Source organism: Dermochelys coriacea, chromosome 1 (assembly GCF_009764565.3).
Source record: "Dermochelys coriacea isolate rDerCor1 chromosome 1, rDerCor1.pri.v4, whole genome shotgun sequence".
Classification (NCBI taxonomy): domain Eukaryota; kingdom Metazoa; phylum Chordata; order Testudines; family Dermochelyidae; genus Dermochelys; species Dermochelys coriacea.
In genome coordinates, this window is record NC_050068.2 from 261057433 (window position 1) to 261080877 (window position 23445).

General features: G+C 45.1%; 1 protein-coding gene across 3 annotated transcripts in view; it reads right to left on the reverse strand.

Moving 5' to 3' along the window:
- Positions 1-23445, reverse strand: part of SLC25A17 (solute carrier family 25 member 17) — a 51728-nt gene that overhangs the window by 26606 nt on the left and 1677 nt on the right. The window contains exon 2 of one of the 3 annotated variants that reach the window (XM_043502142.1): positions 17211-17267. The exons of 1 other annotated variant lie outside the window; for it this stretch is intronic. In XM_043502142.1, coding sequence (XP_043358077.1) covers positions 17211-17267 — 57 coding nt within the window. Of the gene's footprint in view, positions 1-16756; positions 17057-17210; positions 17268-23445 lie in introns of those variants that run through there. One more of the 3 variants, XM_043502138.1, reaches the window with a different exon arrangement.

Genomic DNA, 23445 nt, shown 5'->3' on the forward strand with positions numbered 1-23445 from the left:
GCCAATATTCTCTATATACAGCCATTGGATTCTGTAAACACAGGCGCTGGCTTCTAATTTTCCCCGGGGGTGCTAAACCCCGGCTCAGCCCAGGCCTCACCCCCACTCCACCTCTGCCCCCACCCCCGCCCTGGGAGGAAGGGAGAGGAGTTGATCGGCACAGGGGCAGCCAATGGGCAGCAGGAGGGGGGCTTGGCTGCCGCTACGGGCTAAGCACCTGCTAATTTTTCTCTGTAGGTGCTCCAGTCCTGGAGCACCCACAGAGTCAGCATCCATGCTTGTAAATATGACAGTATGGCTCCTCCCTCCACAACTTCCACTATTTGCCTCACCACCCTGTTTAACGGTTTCAGAGTGGTAGCCATGTTAGTATGTATCAGCAAAAACAACAAGGAGTCCTTGTGGCACTTTAGAGACCAACAAATTTATTTGGGCATAATTTATGCCCAAATAAATTTGTTGGTCTCTAAAGTGCCACAAGGACTCCTTGTTGTTTTTGCCCTGTTGAATCTTATTTTTAAGACTGTAAGCTCTTTAGAATGGAGCAGTTTTTTACCGTACAGCGCCTGGCACAATGGGGCCCCAACCTGGTTGAGCCTCCAGGCACTACTGTAATACTAAGACTCATAAAGTGGCCTGTAAGTATCTTCTCGCGCTTCAGCCTTATCGCTCATAGATGATCTGTAAACAATGAAGCAACAAGGAAGAAAGCAGAAATTCCCACTTGAATCCAAGTGATAGCAACAGTGTTTTTTTTTATTATTATTATTATTATTATTATCATTATTTTATTTCTATAATGTGGCTCTGAGGTAACCCAAGACTTTTTTTTTGCCTTGTGCGAAAGAGAGTTGGCATGTCTGGGTTATTTTGTGCACTCAATTTTGTATTATATGCTGAACTTCCTTGATTATCCACATCATCAGCATGATTGGTGGATCTGCAGCTTTCCAGGGGATGTCTACACTATAGGTGCTACAGCAGCACACCTGCAGTGCTACTACTATGCTGTGGTAATGTAGACAATACAGCAACAGAGAGTTTTTCTGTTGCAGTAGTAAATTCACCCCCTCAAGACGCAGTGGCTATGTCAATGGAAGAATTCTTCTGTCAACCTAGCTGCGTCTACAGTGGGAGTTACGTAAACCTAACTATGTTACACAGGGCATGAAATATTTCACAGCCCTGAGCAACGAAGCTAGGTTGACTTACATTTTAGGTGTAGGCCAGGCCTTATTCTGGACACAATGGCAAAAATAGACAGGGACTGTATTTTAAGGGTGTTCCTTCTCTGAGCAGGAGGGTGTCACTTGTAAGCTGGAGGTGCAGAGGGGGAGAGAGAAGGAGGGACTCTGCCCAGCCTGAACACTAGAGGACCTCACTTCTCGAAAGGGTGAGATCAGACTAGGATGGGGGTGAATCTCAGGACTTTTCTTATATTGTAAATTTCTGTAACTCTGCACTTTCTTAAGAGTAAAATGACTATAGTTAAGAGATTACTTTACCAAAAGTCTATGTTCCTTGCTTTCATATCACATTGTCCAAAAAGGGGTTAAACAAAAAGCTAGGGTTGCCCACAGCTGGGTGGAACTCTGTCTGTGTGTATATGCAATTAGGAGGTCTGGGACATTGATTTGGGGATTTAGAGTAGCTAGACTGCAGGTCCCAAGTAAGTATTCAGACAAGAGGCCTGATCCTGGGAGTGCATCCTAGAAACCCAAAGCTAGACTCCATGACTAGACTCTACCCAGACTCAGTTGGCTTAAAAGCACAAGGAACCCAGCAGCTGGGTCCACTTACAATAGACTGGTGACTGTACAGAGGAGGCACTGGGCCAGCCGCAACACCTTCCTTCACAGCAATTGCAAAATCTTGACTAGCAAGTCTGTTTCTATAGATGGAGAGCTTGGTCAATCTGAGTTGCTTCCAGTCAGTTCCTGCGTAGAGAGCCTCCTGGTATGAGGAAGTTTTTTTCTGATTTGTGCCAACAAAATTGAGCAAATTCAATTGGAATTGTCTAATTCTATGGAACAGAGCAGGTTATTAAAGGGGAGACATGCCCTATCTTCTCTGCTCAAATTCCAGCTAATGTAGCTCATTGAAAGCATAAGAGCACTGGGCTTGAGTCTTTTGTTGGCAGAGATTGTTTAACACCCTCTTGGGGAAGGGCAAGTGACCAGGACATGTGCGGTCAGACCTAGTGGTCAGAGCAGGAGTCAGTCCGAGTCCGGTACTGAGAAGTCAGAGTCTGTGAAAGGCCAGAAGGCAAAGAGTCAAGTATCAGAAGGCAGGCAGGGTCAGAAGCCAGAGTACAGTGTCTCTTGCGAGCAGGGTCTGGAGCAGAGGCAGGCAGTCTATGTTATTGCTCACACAGCTCCCCTTCAGGGCTTCCTGTTTTATATTTTGGTATTGGCCAATCAAGGAGTTGTCTGAGGCCGCCACTCTGGTCCTGCTGGGTGGTACTTCCTGCCAAGCTGAGCCCGATAGGGTCCTCAAGTAGGAGCACAGCCTAAGCCTCTTGTGGTGATTGGGGAGGCATCAGTAGCCCTGAACCCCACAGATACCAGCCTTGCAGGTTGTAACATCATCCCCACCTACAGGCTCCCCTTCAAGGTGGTGTCAGTCCAGGCTTGTCAGGGCTAGTTTTGTGGAATTTTTCCACCAGGTCAGGGACATGGACATGGAAGGTAGGCTCCCAAGCACATTCTTCAGGGTTGTAGCCTTCCCAAACCAATGGATTGCACAGGCAGCCACATATCTGTCGGGAACTGAGGATGCCGTGCACTTCGTATTCATCGTGACCCTGGATTTCGAGTGGTTGAGGCAGCAGTGTGGTTTGGCTGGGCGGGGGAGGGGCTCTCATTATAGAGCTTCAGAAAGGAGACATGGAAAACTGGGTGTATTTTGAGAGACTGGGGAAGCTGGAGTTTGAAGATAAATTGGTTAATCTGATGGTATATCGGGAAAGGTCCCAGAAACTGGTGGTCCAATTTGAAGGAGGATTGCCTGGTCTGGAGGTGTTTGATGGCAAGCCACATCTTTTGGTCTACCATAAATACTGGAGATTCTTGTCATCAACAATCTGCATGCTGCTTGTAGACCTCCTTCGCCCCTTCAAGGTGGTTCTTGAGCTTTTCCTGAATGAGATGGATCTGTTGGAACCCATCAGTGGCAGTGGGATTCGGAGAGATTGCTGGTAACACCAGGTGGAAATGGGGATGAAATCTGTATTTAGCGAAGAAGGAGCTCCGACCCTTAAAGGCACAGTCAGCGTTGTTTTAAGAAAACTGCATATGGCAGGAGCAAGGACTTGGTTCACCCATTTAGTTTGTCTATCTGTTTGGGAGTGATATGCAGGAAAAGTAGATACGCAGACCTCCAGTAATCTGAAAACTTCACACAAGAAGCAAGAGGTGTACTATAAGCCTCAATTGAAAACTATGTGGTCTGGGAGTCCATGGAGCTGGACCACATTGTGCAGTAGCCTCAGCAGAGGGTAGCTGGTTGCAAGGGATGAAATGGGCTATTTTGGTCAGGCAGTCCACAACCATTAGGACTACAATGTGGTCATCAGACAGTCTGAGTTCTGTGGACCAAAGCCTAGCCGGAGTCTCCAGGAATACTACAGTGCCAAGAGGTCTGGTTTGGGGTGTCTTCGTATGTGCACAGCACTCTCAGGAGTCCACATATGCCTGGACCTTCACCTGCATGTGGGTCCTCCAGGAAAAAGTGGGTGACCATGCAGGAGATCTTCTGGTAGCCAAAGTGACTCACCTTTGGAACGTCATGGCACAACTGTAGCACCTCCAGTCAGTCACCCCAGGGGCACATACATGTGCTTGTAGAAGTACATTACGCCATCCAACACAGAATGGTGCAACTTAGCCCCTAATGGCATGGGCTATGTCCCTTGGGCAACTAGGTCTTCTTTCTAGGTGGATCAGATAAGAGACCAGGTCTTGCTGAATTGTGGCATTAGCAAAATTATCATTTTTCTTCCCTGTTGTAATCCCTGTTTCCATAGAGCAGCAGTTCTCCACCAGCAGGCCTCATGCGGCCCAATTAGCATACTGCTGCAGCCCACAATGATAAATTAGTTGAGAACCACTGCCATAGAGCATCAGCCTTCCCATTTCACTTTCCTGGGAAGTAGGTAATAGTAAACTCAAACAGAGAAGAACAAGGCCCACCTTAACTGTTCCTGGTTTAACACTCAGGCCTTGCGGAGGTACCTGAAGCTGTTATGGTCAGTGAAGACCTACAGTGCATGCCAAGCTCCCTTGAGATGGTGATGGCATTCTTCAAATGCAGTTTTTATGGCAAGCAGCTCTTTGTCCAGAATTTAATAGTTCACCTCAGCATGGGTAAGATCCCGAGAATAGAATGCAAAAGGGTGCAGAACTGACTGGGGTCCAAGTCACTGCAAGAATACAGCCCCTAGGGTCATGTTTGACACATCTGCTTCTACTATACATGGACAGGTCAGGTCATGGTGTGCCAGGATTGGGGCCATGGTGAAGGCAGTCTTTAGCTGGTCAAAAGCAAGCTGGGCTTTGGGCGACCAAGCAAATTTAACACCTTTGTGAAGGAGTGAAGTCAAGGGAGTTATTACTTCAGAGAGGCTGGCAATGAGTCCTATAAAAATTCACAAAACCCAGGAAGCACTGAAGCTCATGGAGGGCTTGGGTGAGGTCCAGCTTATGGCTTCCAACTTTTGCAGATCCATTTGGTTTCCCTCCAGAGAGATGATATACTCCAAAAATTCAATGGTGGCCTTGTGAAAGATGCATGTTTCCAATTTGGAACCTATGCTTCTGTAGGCTCTCCAGGACAGACCAGACATGATGGTAGTGACGCTCTGGGTTCTCTGAGAATACCAGCATATTCCAAGATAGATAATCACATAACAATCCAAACACATTGTTCATAAAATGCTGAAGTGTTACAGGGGCAGTGGTTAAGCCAAGCAACATCACCAAGTATTCAAAGTCCCCATATTGGGTACAAAAAGCAGTCTTCTAGTCATCCCCAGGACTTATGCACACTAGATTGTATGGCCCTGGAAGATCTAATTTTATGAAGATCCTGGCAGTTCTCAAGCATTCCAGCAATTCCAGAAAGAGGGATGGGGGTACCGGTTATGAATAGTTACTTGGTTCAGTGCGTGATAGTCTATGCAGAGACCTAGTGACTCATCCTCCTTCAGGAAGTGGACTGGTGTCCCCCGCTGGAAAGGTAGATTGCCAAATGAAGCCCTTTGTAAGATCTTCCTGGATATATCCACAGAGCACCTTCAGTTCTGGTTCAGGCATGGAATATATCTGTCCATAGGGCACCTTTGCCACAGGCTGTAGGTCTATCAGATGGTCATAGTCTCTGTATGGGGGTAGCAAGTCTGCATTTTTCTTTTCAAACACACCCAGAAAGTTTGAATGGAGGTTGTTCATAACTCTGAAATGTTTGTAATTCTGAACAAAAAGTTATGGTTCTTTCAAAAGTTTACAACTGAATATTGACTTAATACAGCTTTGAAACTTTACTATGCAGAAGAAAAATGCTGCTTTCTTTTTTTTTTAGTGGTTTAAATTTAATACAGTACTGTACTTGCTTTTTTTTTTTTTGTCTCTGCTGCTGCCTGATTGAGTACTTCCAGTTCCAAATGAGATGCCTGGTTGACTGATCAGTTCGTAACTCTGGTGTTTGTAACTCTGAGGTTCTACTGTATTGTCAAGGAGGCTGAGGTTCTTGCCTGGGGCCATTCCTGTCTGGCTAGGCCCCACTGTCAAGAGTTCTGCTTCCAAGGGTCTCCTTCCATCCTGGGGCCCCAGGTGCAGGTCAGCTGGGGGTTGGTTGCTTTGTTGGAGGCACACTTTCTGAAAGTATTCAGGGAAGCTAATTTTCCTCTGCCACCAGGAGATACATGGGTCATGCCACTCCAACCAAGGAATGCCAAAGAATGGGGACCAGATCACATTGAGGCATACTGTTTCTCAGTGCTTCTCTACTATGGCCTCTAGTGGGACAGTCTCTTGGATTACTGGCCCTGATGATAGGGGCAACCCAACAATCATCTCCAAAAGGTCCAGTGTGGGTTTCAGCCGCAAGCGGATCTGGAGGGTTTGAACTTCTTCAGCATCTATAAAGTTGGCAGTGGCCCCAGTCTATCATTGCTAACTGTGGGGAGATCTGCTGTGCCTGCTCCAAAACCTGCAACTGCAGTAGCAACTGGAAGTGCAGGGAGGCACCATAGTTCCCAGGTCGGGTTCTATTTGAGAGCAGGGAAAGGGGATGGTGGTGGTTATGGAGCATGGAGCTCTGGTGATACCCCGGCTGTGCTCCCTTACTGGGCCTGGGCTGGTCCGTTTCCCAACTTCTTCTATGCTGGGCAGGAGGCAAGGGCATGTACTGATCCCCTGCACTAAAAACAGAGGTTCAGTTGTCATTGACTCTCTCTCTCTTCAGGGACAGACGTTGGCAACCCAGGTTGATCTGCTTGGGTTCAGGACTCTATTCTACAAGCCTTGGCATGGAGGGCAGGTGGGGGGGACTGTTAGGCCACCTCTCCTTTCCTCTTTCCATTCATGCAGCCAAGAGTCAATGTGCAGGGCAAGATCTACAAAGGTGCCTAGGTAGGTGGGGTTTTCAATGCAGGTTAATTCATCTTTTACCTTGTCATTGAGCCCCCAGCAGAATTGGTAAAGTTGGGCTGCCTCATTCCATTCAACATCAGCCACAAGTAATCAGAAATGGGTAGGCTAGGAGGTGGCTGGCCATTGCCCTTGCAAAGTTTCCGGAGCACAGCCCCTGCTGCACAGATGTGAAGCAGGTCTTCGAAGATGGTCACAAACACTTGCAGGAAGGCATCCCAGTCAGAGAGCACAGGGCTGTTCTGCTCCAACACTGGGGAGGCCCAGTTAAGTGCTTTATTGTTGACTAGGCTGACTACTATCCCCACCTTAGTCCAGTCTATGGGGTACACTTGGAGGCAAAGCAGGATGAGCAGCTGGCACTGGTTCAGGAAACCCCAGAATTTCCAATGATCCTCACTGAACCATTCAGGCAGTGGCACTGCGGGAGCTGGTTCAGGGAATGCATGTTCTGTTTGGGCACATAGGGTCATTGCTTCTTCCTGTGAGCATGTGAGCTGCTTGGTTAGGGGTTGTGCTCTGGCAGTGAGCTGCGCCACCTAAGCCTGTGGCTGGACTGGTTGCTCATGCAGGACCTATGCTTTGAGCGCACACTGTGTAGCATGGGTCTGTAGTGCAAGGTTCTCCACCTGCAGATAGGCAACTGGGCCCTCAGGGACCCATGGTTGGACAGCTTGCCCTTTCTATCATCTTTGGAGGAGATAGATGCATTTGCGGTGGGGGGCAAAGAGCGTCTGAGCAAACTGTCATGATCAGGATGTGGGTGGTTAGAGCAGGAGTCAGGCATCAGGAGGTCACAGTCCAGGATAGACAAGAGGGGAAACCAAGAATCAGGTGTCAAAAGGCAGGCAGGGTCAGGTTACCGGGAAGTCAAAATCCATGACAGGTCAGAGGGCAAACCAAGATTCAGGTATCAGGAGGCAGGCAGGGTCACGGGTAGGGTCTGGAGCAGAGACAGGCAGACAGTCTGTGGCTCACATAGCTCCCCTTCATGGCTTCCTGGTTTACATACTGGTTTTGGCCAATCAGGGAACTGTCTGAGGCCACCACTCCAGTCGTGCTGGGAGGTTCTTCCTGCCAAGCCCAGTCACACAGGGTCCTTCTGTGGGAGCCCATCTCTTCCTGTGATGCAAGGGCATCAGTGGCCCCAAAATCCCACAGTCCCAGGTTCCAGTCCTGCAGGTACTAACAGCCTGATTCAAAAAAAGCTTGTGTATGACTTGTGCTCAAGAAACTATTTAATGCAAAAAAAGTCAATGCAAAGTTAAAATCACCCTGTGGTCACTTTTAGTCTTCCAGAACATCAAGTTTGGCAAAACTCAAACTTCTGAAAACCAGGAAATAGAGTTAAGGAAACACCCATGCGACCCATACTCTGCCACTCTGGAGTTGGCAAGAGAGACTGGGAATTATCTGCATGTATTCCAGTTGCTTTCAGTGGTTTTGTTATAACTAACTGTACTGAAGATTATCAAATTTATTTGAGCATAAGCTTTTGTGAGCTACAGCTCACAAATGCATCCGATGAAGTGAGCTGTAGCTCATGAAAGCTTATGCTCAAATTTGTTAGTCTCTAAGGTGCCACAAGTACTCCTTTTCTTTTTTGCGAATACAGACTAACACGGCTGCTACTCTGAAATCTGTACTGAAGATTGGAAGCAGTAAGTGGGAAAGGTTAGCAGAAGCATGTTTGTGATATGAGCAGATCTGGGGATTAATTCTGAGGAACTGTTAGAGCTGCTATGATCTGAGGTGATCTGGGTCTGAGACCCCACATGCGTGTGATCAAAGGAGAGAGATGCATATGTATCTTGAGAATTATGTAGGTTGTGTCAGTTGCAGGACACTGGGGTGGTCTTGCCATGTGCACTGTCAGTAGTGAGACGGTACATGAGAGCAGTCTGTAGATTTAACAATAGGCTTAAAGGGTATTCTGTGAGCGTGAATGGGTTGTAAAGGAGTATGAAGTGGTTGTTAAATTTTAGAAGTGTGATACTCTATAGAGAAAGTAGGCTTAATGTTTGAGCATAGGGCAAGTGCAAGTAGCACCTGTCAATTACAGCGAAGAGTGGGAATGTGTGTACTTGGGCATTGCTCAAAGAGGGCAGAGTTAAGATTGTGGGCATTTACCTTAACTCTGTAATTCTTGGTGTTACACCCTGACACCCCAATATTCACCACTGTCATGTAATTAGGATATGTCTTATACAAAGTATGCCTTGTGAGGTGTCATTCTAAAAGTCTTGATCGGCCGGACAGTAATATCTTGTTGGCTTGTATGTGCTATCATCGTGTGTGAAGTTATGAAGTTTGGCTATGTATGTGTTGCTGAAACATGTCCTGAGGTTGAAAACACACACAAGCAGCCTTTCAGAAAGACAGTAAAAAGGCCAAACAATGTTAATGGCTTAATGAGGAAATGCACACAAGCAAAAGGATTACGCCGGGAACTGTGTACAACAGAATCCCCTCAGACAGCACTACACAATGGGAACCAGGTCACAACAAAAGACCTTTCCAGCAAGTGGGGAAGAGGATATAAAAGGGGGGAAATGATATGATGGGGGGGATAACCTCACTCTCCCTATAATACACCTGGAAGCACCTGAGGAACTGTGGGAAGTGATGGTCCCAGGCTAGAAGGATTTTTAGCCTATGTATGAAAACCTAGGAAAGCCAAGGCAACTTGTGCCTTAAGAATCTGCCAGCCTGTTTATTACACAGAGTGAGAATTTGCTAATTTATATCTTATCTATCTAGTGTGTTAAGCTTAGTTTGCAGTTTTTGTTTATTTACTAAGGTAATCTACTTTAATCTGTTTGCTATCACTTATAATCACTTACAATTTACCTTTTGTAGTTAATAAACTTATTTCTTGTTTATAACAACCCAGTTTGTGTAATTCATATCTGGGGGGGCAAGAAGCTGTGCACATCTCTCTCCACATTGAGGGAGAAAGCGAATTTTTATGACCTTGCGCTGGGCAGATCTTCCTATACAGTGAAAAACAATAGTTTGGGTTTATCTCCCAAAAGGCGTGTGCATGTGAGTCCTCTCCCGAAGAGCTGACTTCAATCTGTGTCTGCAGCTGGGTGTGGCCCTACCTGTATATATGTGTGTATGTGCTGCAAGAGGCCTGAGAGCCTAATTCAGCAAAACAGGGAGAGGGAATCCAGGATGGTAGAGCAGGCAAGGAGCAGCGAAACCTCAGTATATCAGGTGGCATCCTGGACTGGGGGGTCCAACCCGTTACACTTGGTTTTTAGAATTTTGAGTTTTGCTGAACTGGATCTTCTGAAAGAGCACAAGTTACCACTTTAACTTTGCATGAATGAAGTTTTTTTTGCCAGTTAATTTCCTAGTTTTTTAAAGAGAAAAATGTGTGTTGGTAGGTGCTAGGGGTCATTCAGGTAGTTGTAGTTCTCACCAAAGTTTGCAGTTGATATGCTGCAGTGGCTAGGTAATAATGAAAAGACATAGTTTTTTATATAGTGCTTTTCATCAGTAGGTCTAAAAGTACTTTACATCATTATTACCATTTTACAGATGGGAAATTGAGACACAGAGGTGAAGTGACTTGCCCAAGGACACTGTGTTACCCTGGATTAGAGGGGTATGTGTACCCCAGATTTTGATCAAGCTAACGGCAACTATGTTATGTGCCATGAATTAATAAAATAGACCGCCACCTAGTTGAGGATTAATTTGAACAAGCAGAACTTCTGGAGGCAACGTCAAATATTTGCAGGCTTGCAGTTTCTGTTAATCAGAATGGGAGGAGGGGAGAACGAAAGAAAACAAGTGGATGGGAACCTTGAGTTTTGGGCACCTTTGATATAGAAGCTTAATCATAATAACATTGTTAGGAATATTTGTCAATAAGATTATTGAAGTTAGGAGAGGTAATGACCCAGTAGGGGTGACTATGAGCAGTGTGTTTTGTAAAAGTTAGTTATAAAAGACTGGATAATAGTGTATTTTGGAACAGTCCTCTGATGCTCTCCTGAGAGAGTTTTTTACTCCTGATAGCTTATTCCCCGGTGGGGAAGTGACTGGCCATCACAGAACTGCTGAAAATTACTCAATACCCTCCCAGATTCAAAGTAATGATTTGGGATGTTCTAAACCAGGGGTCAGCAACCTTTCAGAAGTGGTGTGCCGAGTCTTCATTTATTCACTTTAATTTAAGGTTTCGCATGCCAGTAACACATTTTAACGTTTTTTTCAAAGGTCTCGCTGTCTATAACTAAATTGTCATATATAAAGTAAACAAGGTTTTCAAAATGTTTAAGAAGCTTCATTTAAAATTAAATTAAAATGCTGATCTTATGCCGCCGGCCCGCTCAGCCCGCTATCAGCCTGGGGTTCCATTCACCTAGGCTGAGTGGGGCTTGCGGCTGGGACCCTGGCTGGCAAGGGGCCGGCAGCCAGAACCCCAGGCCGGCAGCGGGCTGAGTAGGACCGGCAGCCAGAACCCCAGGCCGGCAGCGGGCTGAGTGGGACCGGCAGCCAGAACCCCAGGCCGGCAGTGGGCTGAGCGGGCTGGTGGCCGGGACCCCAGACCGGCAGTGGGCTGAGCGGGCTGGTGGCCGGGACCCCAGACCAGCAGTGGGCTGAGCGGCTCAGCCTGCTGCCGGTCTGGGGTTCCGTCTGCCAGCTCCTACCAGCCAGGGTCCTGGCTGCCAGCCCCGCTCAGCCTGCTGCCAGTCTGGGATCCTGGCCCTGCCCACATAGAGTGGGTACCTACCTTCTCCCTGGTTCTAGCCATTCTCTTCCTCTCTCTCTCTGCACTGAGCTGAGGGTGGGAGTGCACTGAGCACACGGCTGGGGATGAAGGATCAGGTTGGGGTTTGGAGTGTAGGGTCTAGCCAGGAACTAGAATGAGGGAGAAAGCTCAGGGTTGGGGCAGGAGGTTTGGGTGTGGAGTGCTTACAAGGACAGCTCCCATTTGGTGCAGGTGGGAATGTGGGGGGGGGAGTGGTGCAGGTGCTCCCATTTTGTGCTCAGGGTGGGGGTGAGAATGTAGAGGATGCAGGAGTCAGGGCAGGGGGCTGCAAGTGTGTGAGGAGGGTGCAGGAGTCAGGTCATGGGATGTGGGAGGGGCTGGAGTCAGGGCTGGGGTTGTGCAGGGGTATAAGGGTCAGGACAGGAGGCTGGGGTGTGAGGTGCAGGGATCAGGGCAGAGGGCTAGATGTGTGAAGGGGGTGCACAGAGCAGGGCAGGGGGCTGTGTGTGTGGGGGGGGTACTGGAGTCAGGGCTGGGGTCATGGGGAGGGTGCAGGGGTCAGGGCAGAGGGCTAAGGGTGCGGGCTAGGGTCATGGGGGTGCTCCCAGCCCCCTGCCCAGAGCGGCTGGAGGGGATATGCCCTGATTCCACCCCCCCTTCCCCAAGGCCCTGTCCTCACATCTTCTCAGTGTCCTCCCTGGAGCAGCATGCGCACTGCAGCTACACTTCTACCCCTCCTTGCAAGGGCCATCAGCTGATTGGCAGCAGGGAGGGAGAGGAGGAGGGGCAGGAACCCAGCATGCTGGGGGAAGAGGCGGAGGAGGGGGACCTTGCCTACCCTGCAGCAGCAGCTGACAGGACCAAGTTTCTTCACCCTGCCCCCATGGGGGGCAGAGAAGAGCGGGCCAGGGCGGGCAGGATTTTTAATGGCATGCTGCTGCCTGCTGGGGTCCCAGCCACAGGCCCGCTGCTGGCCTGGGTTTGGCAGCGGGCTAAGTGGGGCTGGCGGCAGCATGCCATTAAAAATCTGCTCGCGTGCCATCTTTGGCATGCATGCCATAGGTTGCCGACCCCTGTTCTAAACCTATTGCTTATGTCCATGTGTGCATAAATCTGATAAATTGTAGTTTTAGATAAAAGCATGCTTACTTGTATTAATCTTTCATCAGACAGAATTGCTGTTTTCTCATTGATTTATTCCTTACACTGCCTGGAGTGAAATAGTTAAGTTACCACTGCTCTGGGCTCTGAAAACCCTGAGTAACAACTGAGCAGGCCAGTAGCAGAGCTAAGCATAATCCCAGTCCAGTGGTCTTTCCACTAGGCCATACACAAGTCCTCAGTGCTCTTCCCTCCCACAGCCCACTGCAAATTTTGTTATAGTGGAAAGGGGATAATGGCTGTGCTTTGAAAAGTTTGCAAGTTGCTAACAGGGCCAGTGAGAAATCTCATCCATGGTCGATGTCCCGAAATCATGAGAGTTTTAATATATGGCTGTTAAAGTAACTTTAAGCATATGAGAAAAGACTAGTGTGTCTCTCTCCTTCTCCACACCCTGCCCCACCCCCATTTCCCACATGTAGTCTCTATCCCCCACCATTTCCAGCTCCCCCTCCCACCCCATTAAGCCATTAGTTGGCATGGTAGAAGTCATTAACATGTAAGAAGTTGCTCTTTGCTGTCTCCTGACTTATGCAGCTGCATACACATTATCACAGCCAGCAGCTTACCAAAGGGCGACATGCTACCCTGGTTTATATTGCCCTCACTCCCACTACCTACCTCCAGGAGGGACACCTATCCCTGCTTCAGCCAGGCATCTATAGCCAAATTCCAGGTCCACCCAGACACCTCTGCTCCAAATCAGGCTGTTCCTCCACACACTCTGGTCAGCCCCTCCACAAGAGTGATGTGCATCTTAACTATTCATTTTCTGGCTTACAGATGTTTCAATTTATTACCTTCTAACATAGAAGCCCTTGGCAAAATCATCTTTCTTTGTAAACAGCTCTCACATCAGACCTGTCAACCTCATTACATCAAACACACACAGCAGGTACTGAGAGGGGTTCAGACCCCTGCAGAAAGGTAGGGCTCCCCTATATACCAGCACACAGATGAAAAGAGAAAATTCAGGACTATGTCCCCCCAGCCCTAAACCCCCTCTGCTACCCCTCATTCTCTAACCTCCCCCATGTTATCCCCTTCTGGTCCCCCTAATCCCCTTCCCTGAACCCCCACAAACCCTCTTCCCTACCACCCATTCCTAATTATCGCCCAGGCCACTCCCCATAAGATTCCCCACCCTTCTGCTCCTTTTACCACCTCATCTCACACCCCTAATCACACTAGGTAGGAATGAGGAAAGGGATGGCAGAAAGAGAAAGGAATGTCTCATGATCAAGGCAGTTGAATGCTACCCTGGAGACGTGGACAATATCCATGCCTCTGGGATGCTGGACAAATCACAAACTATACATTTCACACATGGCCACTAATTGTGTGTTGTTCGTTTTCTGGATGCCTGACTTGAGATTCCAGGCTTGGCTTTGCAGAAGTGCTGAGCAGTCACAGCTGCAGTCAATAGAAGCCCTGATTTGAACATGCAACATGCTATATAAAGCTGTGAAAAATCAGGTCCTAGACATCTCATACTGGGCACCAGGGTCAATTTGATTTAAACCACTAGTCAGGAAGACTCAGTTTAATCATGGATTCAACAGGCTAATCATTAATATTTGGAGGATTTTCTTGCGATGCCGTATTAGGAGAACATTAGAAGAGACATTTAAATTATTTTATTGAACTAAAACAATGTTACATATGTATTTCTTCAACAGCAAACATAATATTTTAACAAAACAAGCATATGAATTTTTGAATTTAGGTAAACATTCAAGTTTTTTTAAAACCAGGTTTGTTTTTGTTAAAATTGTTAACTAAAATAGTTAGTGAAATATTTAAAAAAAAAACAACCAAAAATTAAATAGACCGTCAGCTAAGTCAACATGAGAAACTTAAACTGGCTTCCGCAGCTAACTCAGTCGTCTTCACCTTCATTTTCCTGTTTGTTCATAATCTGGAAAAAAGACAAAACAAGCTTTCCTGCTTTTTCAGGTCCCAAACGATTTCTCAGTTTGGAATGAATTAGTCCAAAGGAAGAAAACATTCTTTCTATGCTGGCAGAAGAAGCTACTGCTGTTAAAAGTCTCTGAATCCAAGTGCTTAAGTGACTTACACCAGTGAACTGGTATGACTTTCTTTAAAACATCATTAGCTCTGAAGTTTAATTATGGAGGGATGATTGTTGAGTGTCCATGTCATAGACAACTCCTCTTCTTCAGCAGAGAAGGTTTGATCCTGGTATTGAGAATATCTGCAAGAATATGAGCTGGAGAGAGAGTTAAATTACAAGCATTAACAAAAAAGAATGGGACAAGCACTGTCATTGCATATTTCTCTTTTTAAGATCTCACTCAGTTCCTTCCAAATTTCAACAGCATCAGCAATAAGCCAGCTATTTCCCTGCATTTTGTTCAAGGCTACAAAAATAGGCTTCAGGGTATTCAGCATGTGTTCAACATTTCTCTTAAGTCCAATGTTGAGAACTCTGGTTGTGACAGTGCCATCTATTTTTTCCACTATTTTGTTCACAAACTCATCAGATTAGGCCAGTTCTTGATATAGTGCTCAAAACAGTCCATTACTGAGTTCCATCGCATGTCTTATGGGAGTGTTAGCTTGGTTTCCCCCCACTTTTTTCAGAGCAACTGCTGCAAAGTGGTTGTTATGGAAGTATTTTGCAATTTCAACATTAGCCTTTATTTGTGGAACACTGAAGTCTTTGGCTAGGAGGTGCATCAAATGAGCACTGCAACCGTATGTTATTGGCTTGGGACTCTCTTCACTCTCTTCTAAATAATTTCTCCTCATCTTGGATACATTTGCAGCATTGTCTGTGACTGAGCTACATACTAGACATTTGAATTTTTTTCCCCACTGTTTGTTATAGCTTTTACTGCTACTTCTTGCAAGTACTCTGCTGTGTGCATAGTTCCTGATGTATCAATTGTTTCTGTAAGGAAGACATTCCCTTCTTCTGTTGTCACACAAGCACATACAACAGGATCATTGTGGACCTTGTTCCACCCATCAAGACTTAGGTTAACAATTTCATCACAGAATATCAGGGTTGGAAGGGACCTCAGGAGGTCATCTAGTCCAACTCCCTGCTCAAAGCAGGACCAATCCCCAACTAAATCATCCCAGCCAGGGCTTTGTCAAGCCTGACCTTAAACCTCAAAGGAAGGAGATTCCACCACCTCCCTAGGTAACTCATTCCAGTGCTTCACCACCCTCCTAGTCAAATTTTTTTTTCCTAATATCCAACCTAAACCTCCCCCACTGCAACTTGAGACCATTACTCCTCATTTTGTCATCTGCTTCCACTGAGAACAGTCTAGATTCATCCTCTTTGGAACCCCCTTTCAGGTAGCTGAAAGCAGCTATCAAATCCCCCCTCATTCTTCTCTTCTGCAGAATGAATAATCCCAGTTCCCTCAGCCTCTCCTCATAAATCATGCGCTCCAGCCCCTTAATCATTTTTGTTGCCCTCTGCTGGACTCTTTCCACATCCTTCTTGTACTGTGGGGCCCAAAACTGGACACAGTACTCCAGATGAGGCCTCACCAATGCTGAATAGAGGGGAATGATCACGTCCCTCTGTCTGCTGGCAATGCCCCTACTTATACAGCCCCAAATGCCATTAGCTTTCTTGGCAACAAGGGCACACTGGTGACTCATATCCAGCTTTTCGTCCACTGTAACCTCTAGGTCCTTTTCTGCAGAACTGCTGCCTAGCCATTCGGTCCCTAGTCTGTAGCAGTGCATGGGATTCTTCCGTCCTAAGTGCAGGACTCTGCACTAGTTCTTGTCGAACCTCAGATTTCTTTTGGTCCAGTCCTCCAATTTGTCTTGGTCCCTCTGTATCCTATCCCTACCCTCCAGCGTATCTACCACTCCTCCCAGTTTAGTGTCATCTGCAAACTTGTTGAGGGTGCAGTCCACGCCATCCTCCAGATCATTAATGAAGATATTGAACAAAACTGGCCCCAGGACTGACCCTTGGGGCACTCTGCTTGATACAGGCTGCCAACTAGACATGGAGCCATTGATCACTAAGACATCCTCTAGACCTTTTGCACACTGCTCATTTTCTCTTTCATGCACTTTATCCAGCAATTTGCCTGCGACATCTGCTCTGTTGGGTGGACTGTCTTAATGCTGGTCTTAATGCCTGAATCATGTTAATGAAGTGTGGGTTCTCAATCATACAGAAAGGCGAGTGTTGCATAACAAACCGGGCAATTTTTTCATCAATTACCTCTTTTTGTATTCTGCTGGTTCTGATCACAAACTTATCTACGATTGTTTCTGGATGATTTTTTTCCTCTTTTGGCTATGTGACATACATGATGTGACTGAAACACTATCATTGGCAGATAACTCAAACTATAGAAAATGATGGTGATCTTGAAGGTGGATAGTCTTCAGAATCCTGTATGTTGAGGATGGATTCTCCTAAACAAAATAAGTCAATGCAGTTATTTAATTAATATTACCATACTGCTCATTTAGCATTACTCACTGCATTCACGGACACTCAGTACTACTTTAAAGATGAAATTTGCAAAAGGAAGATCTGCCTATTTCAGCTACTTATTTTTTATAGTACCATAGAGTAACACTAATTTTTCCTGAAACATGAGAATTCAAGAATAGTCCAGGAGGAGGACAGGCAGCCCTTAAGAAAGAAGTATGAAATAAAGTTTACCAACCTGAAAATCCTGCATGTTCAGACATGTTCCTTTTATCATCTTCAATGCAGCTTCCTCCTGAGAAGGAACACTTCTCATGATGTTTCAATTGGGCAACCAGGCCTTGCATTTCTTTGTTGCACTGTTTGCATTTTGCACGCATACCTGTCTCATCCACAGGTAGAGGAACTTCATTAAAATATTCTCAAATTGGGTCTCTTTTACAGTCTTCTTCTGCTGCCATTATAGGTTTTCCCTTCTAGTGAGAGAAGAGTATGGTAGATCTCAAATCAGTGAAGCTACACTCAGAAAGACCTCAAGACTTCTGGAATATGCTGCTCAGTTTCACTTTTGTTTCTAGTGCTTGTCCCTCCCTTCTCACATTTATCTCTATACTTCTCCTTGTCCAGATCTATTCCACCCCCCCAATCTTCTATTCATTGAACTCTTTGAATTTTGCACTTTTAGAAAGTGGTAAGGGATTGACTGTGTACACAAATTTGAAGAGGGACAACAGGGTTGAGGTCTGTTATTTCTCACCTCTATGTTTTATTTATTTAAAACATTTTTGCTGTTAACAAGCATATTATCTCTGGAGACACAAATCCACAGTTTGAGAACTGCAAAACTAAGCATCTCTGGTAGTATCTTCTAGACTGAGCACTGAGTCCCAGTAGGCAGATAGAAAGATTAACCTAAATAATCTACACAGAAGCCCCTGGAACCCCATAAGATTGGGTTCCTAATCCATGAACTATTGGAACTCATTTATGAAAATTTTCTTAAACATTACATGAATGAATTGTCTCATGCTATAGAATTAGAATTTATAATCCCTATTCCATGACGAGATATCTTTGAGTTATGTTATACCTTAATTAAAAGCATCTTTGAATAGGTTTTCCTCAAAGCATTTTTTTTAATCATTGATTTTTATCCACCCTGTTGGGTACCCAAAATTAGTCAACACTTTTGACCTTCTCTCTCTATGCCTCAGTTTCCCATCTCTAAAATGGTTAGAATACCACCTCACCAGTGTGTTCTGAAAATAAATCCATTAAATGTCTGTGAAGAACTCATACTATAGTGATGAGTATCACAGAAAAACAAACTAAGTAGCTGATAATTCTGTACTGAAAGCAGGGTTTAAACAGCATGCAGTAAAGACCTAAAACCACACACTGATCAGTGAGGAGGGAAAAAAAAAAAAAAAAAAAAAAAAAAAATATATGAACAGCTGCTTACTCGAGCCATCTTGTGCACCAAATGAAGTAGGGGCCTGTGGATTAAAGATCATAATGCATATGCACAATGTAGTGGAGGGTTGCATACACCACCGTTATGCCTTAATAGTCTTAACATAGGGTTGTGTGTATAACTTTATATTTATGTTGCTACCAGAGTAGTGCTCTTCCATGGTCAATTGTTGAGTCCATCACATAAAATTTATTTGTAAGCAACTAGTCAAAGATGCTAAGAGCCAAGAAAGTATGTTCTCTCTTCCTCCCTCTCCACCATTAGTATAAATATCAACTAAATAATGAGAGACAGTCACACTATTTTAGCTAGCAGTGTTTCAGCTGGTTTCATGTACAAAGATCCTATGTCTGCTGAGGAAGCAGCAGGATATGCTGAGAGAAATGCATCCATATCCCTCATGACTAGTGAAAGCCAGGAGCAATGTCTCAGGTCATTATTAATGGAGACCTTTAATGAACAGGCCCTTCCTTAAGAGGAAAACACACTTGATGATTTTATTAATTGATACCTGATCTTGAACTTGAGGCTTTAAGGGTATGTCTTCCCTGCAGAATTAACTTACATGGCTGGTACTTGTGTGAAACCACTAGAGTTGGCCTGGCCCATACAAGAGCTGCCACATTGCCAACCCTAATTCCAGGTCTGTGTCCACACTGGTGCCCTCACCCAGATGTAGCACTGCAATTTCTCTGAGTGCATCCCATGGATCTTATGCAGCACTGAAGCTAAGCCTCTCCAAGTTCTCTGACACAACTTGTCAGTCCTTCTGGCATACCTACACAGAAGCGGCCTTAACTCACAAACTTAGTACGTAAAGCACTTGCAGTCTGACACAACTAGCTTTTGATCTATGACCTTCATTCAAACAAGCAGCAAGGCATGGATTCAACTGAGAATTATGATCTATTCCAACTGTTGGCATTAATACAACTCTTATTTCAGGAAGAGGAAGCAGATTCAGGGCAGGAGATGCAGTGGTGGGTGATTAATCATCAGCTTTTTGCCAGAAGGCAAGGGCAGGTTGTTGCTGGGAGAATGCAACAGAAGACTATATGCAAATATAGCAGAGCAAAGACAGGTGATACAGGCTTTGGTCATGTAACTTTGATCTTGTAACTTATGTGAAGATGACAAACTACCTTGTCTTCACTACAATTTTACCTTAACTCAAGTTAACATTTTTTCCCCCCTAGCAGACAAAGCCTTATTCATCTATTCTGTTGAACTATTGCAATGCACTCTACTGAAGGGGAATGCTAACTCTGAAGGCACTTCAAAATGGAGGTATATTGGGATAAGCACATTAAACTTGAATTACTTGAACTGCAAAGGGCTTTTGTCAGTTGCTTCTGCATTAAATTTAAGATATTAGTTCTAATCTATAAAAATCCGCTCATTTTTTCCCCAAATACTAAAACCTCTATGCAAAAGATAAAACACTTTCTTAAAATGACTAGATAGTACTTTAATCCTGTATAAATGAGGTTATTCCCACATGATAAATCATATTCATGCCAACAACCCCTAGTGCCTATAGCACATGTCCTCATTTTCCAGTGACAGTACCCTAGCAAACTGAACAGGTATACATCAAAGTTTATGATTTTTCAATTTACAAAAATTTCAGCTAAGGAAGTTAAGAAAACTACCAATTATAGCTACAATGAGACATTCAGATATACATTAACATTGTAGGCATAAGTAAAAGCCTACAATTTAACTTCCTCATGCTAAGTATGTCTTGCTTCCTCTGGGCCTTCATTCTGCAAACTGCTAGAACTCAAGCAGAACCCTTGTGGTACAGTAGTGTGCAATAGCAGTTCTGCTTTGGGAGACTTCAGGCAAATAGGGCAGTTCCATAAATCAGACAGAGCACACAAATTTTCAAAGTGGTAACTATACTCCAGCAGGAGAGAGGTATTCCTGTAAAAGGAGGAATACAGAATTCAGTGCCATCCCACCCTCCCCCTCTTTGCTTTCATTAAGCCAACTCCTTCTATCAGGGGAAGGAAGATAGTCTCGCTGGAGCTCATCAAGGTTGCCTAGTAAAATAAGAGTGCAAAAATAGCCTTAAATTTCATTGTGCTGGTCCAACATTGAAACTCAAAACTTCGTTTACTCTGAGTCTCAAAACAAATACTTCTATTACTGTAGCCTGAGATAGCTTGGAATCTCAATTATACAAACCAAGCAGTTAATTCCCAAAGCCTCAAATGTATATCAGGGAATACATTAACATATACACAACAAGTTCTTAGCCTTACAGGGTCTTATCAATGTTAGTTAACACATGTAATGAGTTTGGACTACACTATTCTGTACATGAACTAAGTGGGAGAAGCCCCACTGCTTAAGGCAGTGACTCTCAACCTACTTACTATTGTGGGACACACACATGCAGCTCCATGTGCACGCAATATATATACACACTACCTGTATGGCCCTGAGGGTGTTACATGGGCCGCAGCTGCGTGCTGATTGAGCCACAAGTGGCCTGCAGGTTGAGAACCAGTGGCTTAAGGTGCTGTGAACTCAGCAAACCCTTTAATATTGAAAGATAACTCTCTCATATTTGTCAGGGACGATTAAGTTGAACAAGATGACTTTAAAAGTCTATTCCACATATAGTTTCTGTGGCAGATGATTTGGAACTGTGTCATTTAATAAGCATCAGTGTCTCAGCTGTAAGACAAGACTGAGGAAGGAGCTTATAGTCTAAATAGACAGACTACACAAAAGTCAGATATATTTGGGGAGCCAGGAGGAGACTCAAGCTATGTTTTTATTTGGAGTACTATACTGGTATACTATACTGGCAAAGTACTCCTAGTGTAGATGCACATCTATGCTGCCAAAACTGTGCTTTCTACCAGTATATTAAAGTGAAGTTTTGCTAGTGTAACTGTCTACATTAGGGGCTTCTGCCAGTACAGTGTGTCAGTCAAGGATTATACTACTTCACACCCCGTCCAACATAGCTGTGCTAGCAGAAGACTGTAGTGTAGAGTGCCTTAGCCTTGTCCAAAACCCACATGCAGTTATACTAAAAAGTGCTGATACCAATATAGCTTATTCTAGTTTGGGGAAGCAAAATAAGCTATACTGCTATAAAGTGTCTTATACAGATAATTGCATCTACACTAGCACTTTTACTGGCATAACTAGGTAAGGGGGCGGGAAATATCAGACCTCTTACTGACAGTTATTGTTAGTAACACTTTAAGTGTAGACAAGGTCTCAAAGTGCTCTTTAAATAGCATATATGGATGACAACTTTTTCTAAAGAGTGATTAAATGTTTGTTGAAGTAATTATCTTTAAGGAGAGATGTAAATGGAAAGGGTCAGCACAGGGGTAGGCAAACTACAGCATGCAGGATTGCCACCCCCATGGCACCACAGGCCCCATGCCATTCCCAGAAGCAGCCGGCACATGCCTGCAGCCCCCCCCGGGGGGCGAGGGGGAGGAGAAGAGGCAAAGGGCTTCGCACACTACCCTTGCCTGTGGATTCCACACCCGAAGCTCCCCACAGCAAATGGGAGCTTTGGGTATGGAACCCAGTGAGGGCAGCACGCAGAGCCCTCTCCCCCCCCCCCCCCCGGCCACAGGGATGTGGTGCTGGCTGCTTCCAGGAGTGGTGCAGGGAGTCTGCCTTAGTGGTGTGGCACCGCTGTCACCCTGGAGCTGCTCCAGGTATGTGGCATGCACCCCAAACCCCTCCTGCATCCTGCACCCCAAACCCTTGCCCTGAGCCCTCTCCCGCATTCTACACCCCCTCGCTCTGAGCCCCTTCCTGCACACCTCACTCCCTAACCCCCTGCCCCAGCCCTACATTCATCGCCCTGCATGCAATTTCCCTACACAGATGTGGCCCTTGGGCCAAAAAGTTTGCCCACCCCTGGATTAGCACCTAGTATATTCCAAATACACAAATACCATTACCATTACCAAATAAGTTCCTGTCTACACTAAATGTGAGAACTATTATTATAAAAATTTTTTAAAAAAAAGTCATGATGAGTGCATTCGAGGAGTCCTTGTGGCACTTTAGAGACTAACACATTTATTTGGGCATAAGCTTTCGTGGGCTAAAGCCCATCTTGCTTATGCCCAAATAAATGTTACTCTCTAAAGTGCCACAAGGACTCCTCGTTGTTTTTGCTGATACAGACTACATGGCTACCACTCTGAAGCCTGATGAATGCATTAGTCATCTACGGACACATTAATTAGACCAGAAAGTTTTGCCAGAATGTAAGAACAGTATAGGTTACTAACACTGGCTACTGCATGTTTGAGTCTGTTTTTGTTCTTGAGGACTGGCAGGCAACTCCCACACCTTGAGCAACCTCACAGGGAAATCTAAGGGGAATATCTCTTTGCTTGAAATTCAGAAAGGCCCTCTACCCAACAAGGGAGGGTTAATTGATAAGATGCTGCGACAAGATGCTGTTGCTTAAGCTACAAAGAGCCCTGTGGCACCTTATGGACTAACAGACGTATTGGAGCATAAGCTTTCACGGGTGAATACCCACTTTGTCCGACGAAGTGGGTATTCACCCGTGAAAGCTTATGCTCCAATACGTCTGTTAGTCCATAAGGTGTCACAGGGCTCTTTACTGCTTTTACAGATCCAAACTAACACAGCTATCCTTGTGGTACTTTATAAAAGCTAGTTCTCTTCCACCCAGGGCAGGCTCTACCAACAGTCCAAGGAACTTACACAAATTTGGCATTACCTCCAACAAGTTTATATCAATTTTCTTCCAAACCTCATTTAGCTATAGTGCACTTGTTTGTTATATTTTCTGATCATTCATTCAAATATATAGTGGCTTTCCTCTTTACAAATATGAGAAGGCTACTTCTCAACATGTAACTTGGAGGTAAGTATTCTGATCCCCATTTACAGAATCTAAAATGCATCTTAGCTTAAGGCCCAAATTTTCAGAAATTTCTTCTAATTTTGGGTGCTCAAATCACAACATGTAGGGTAC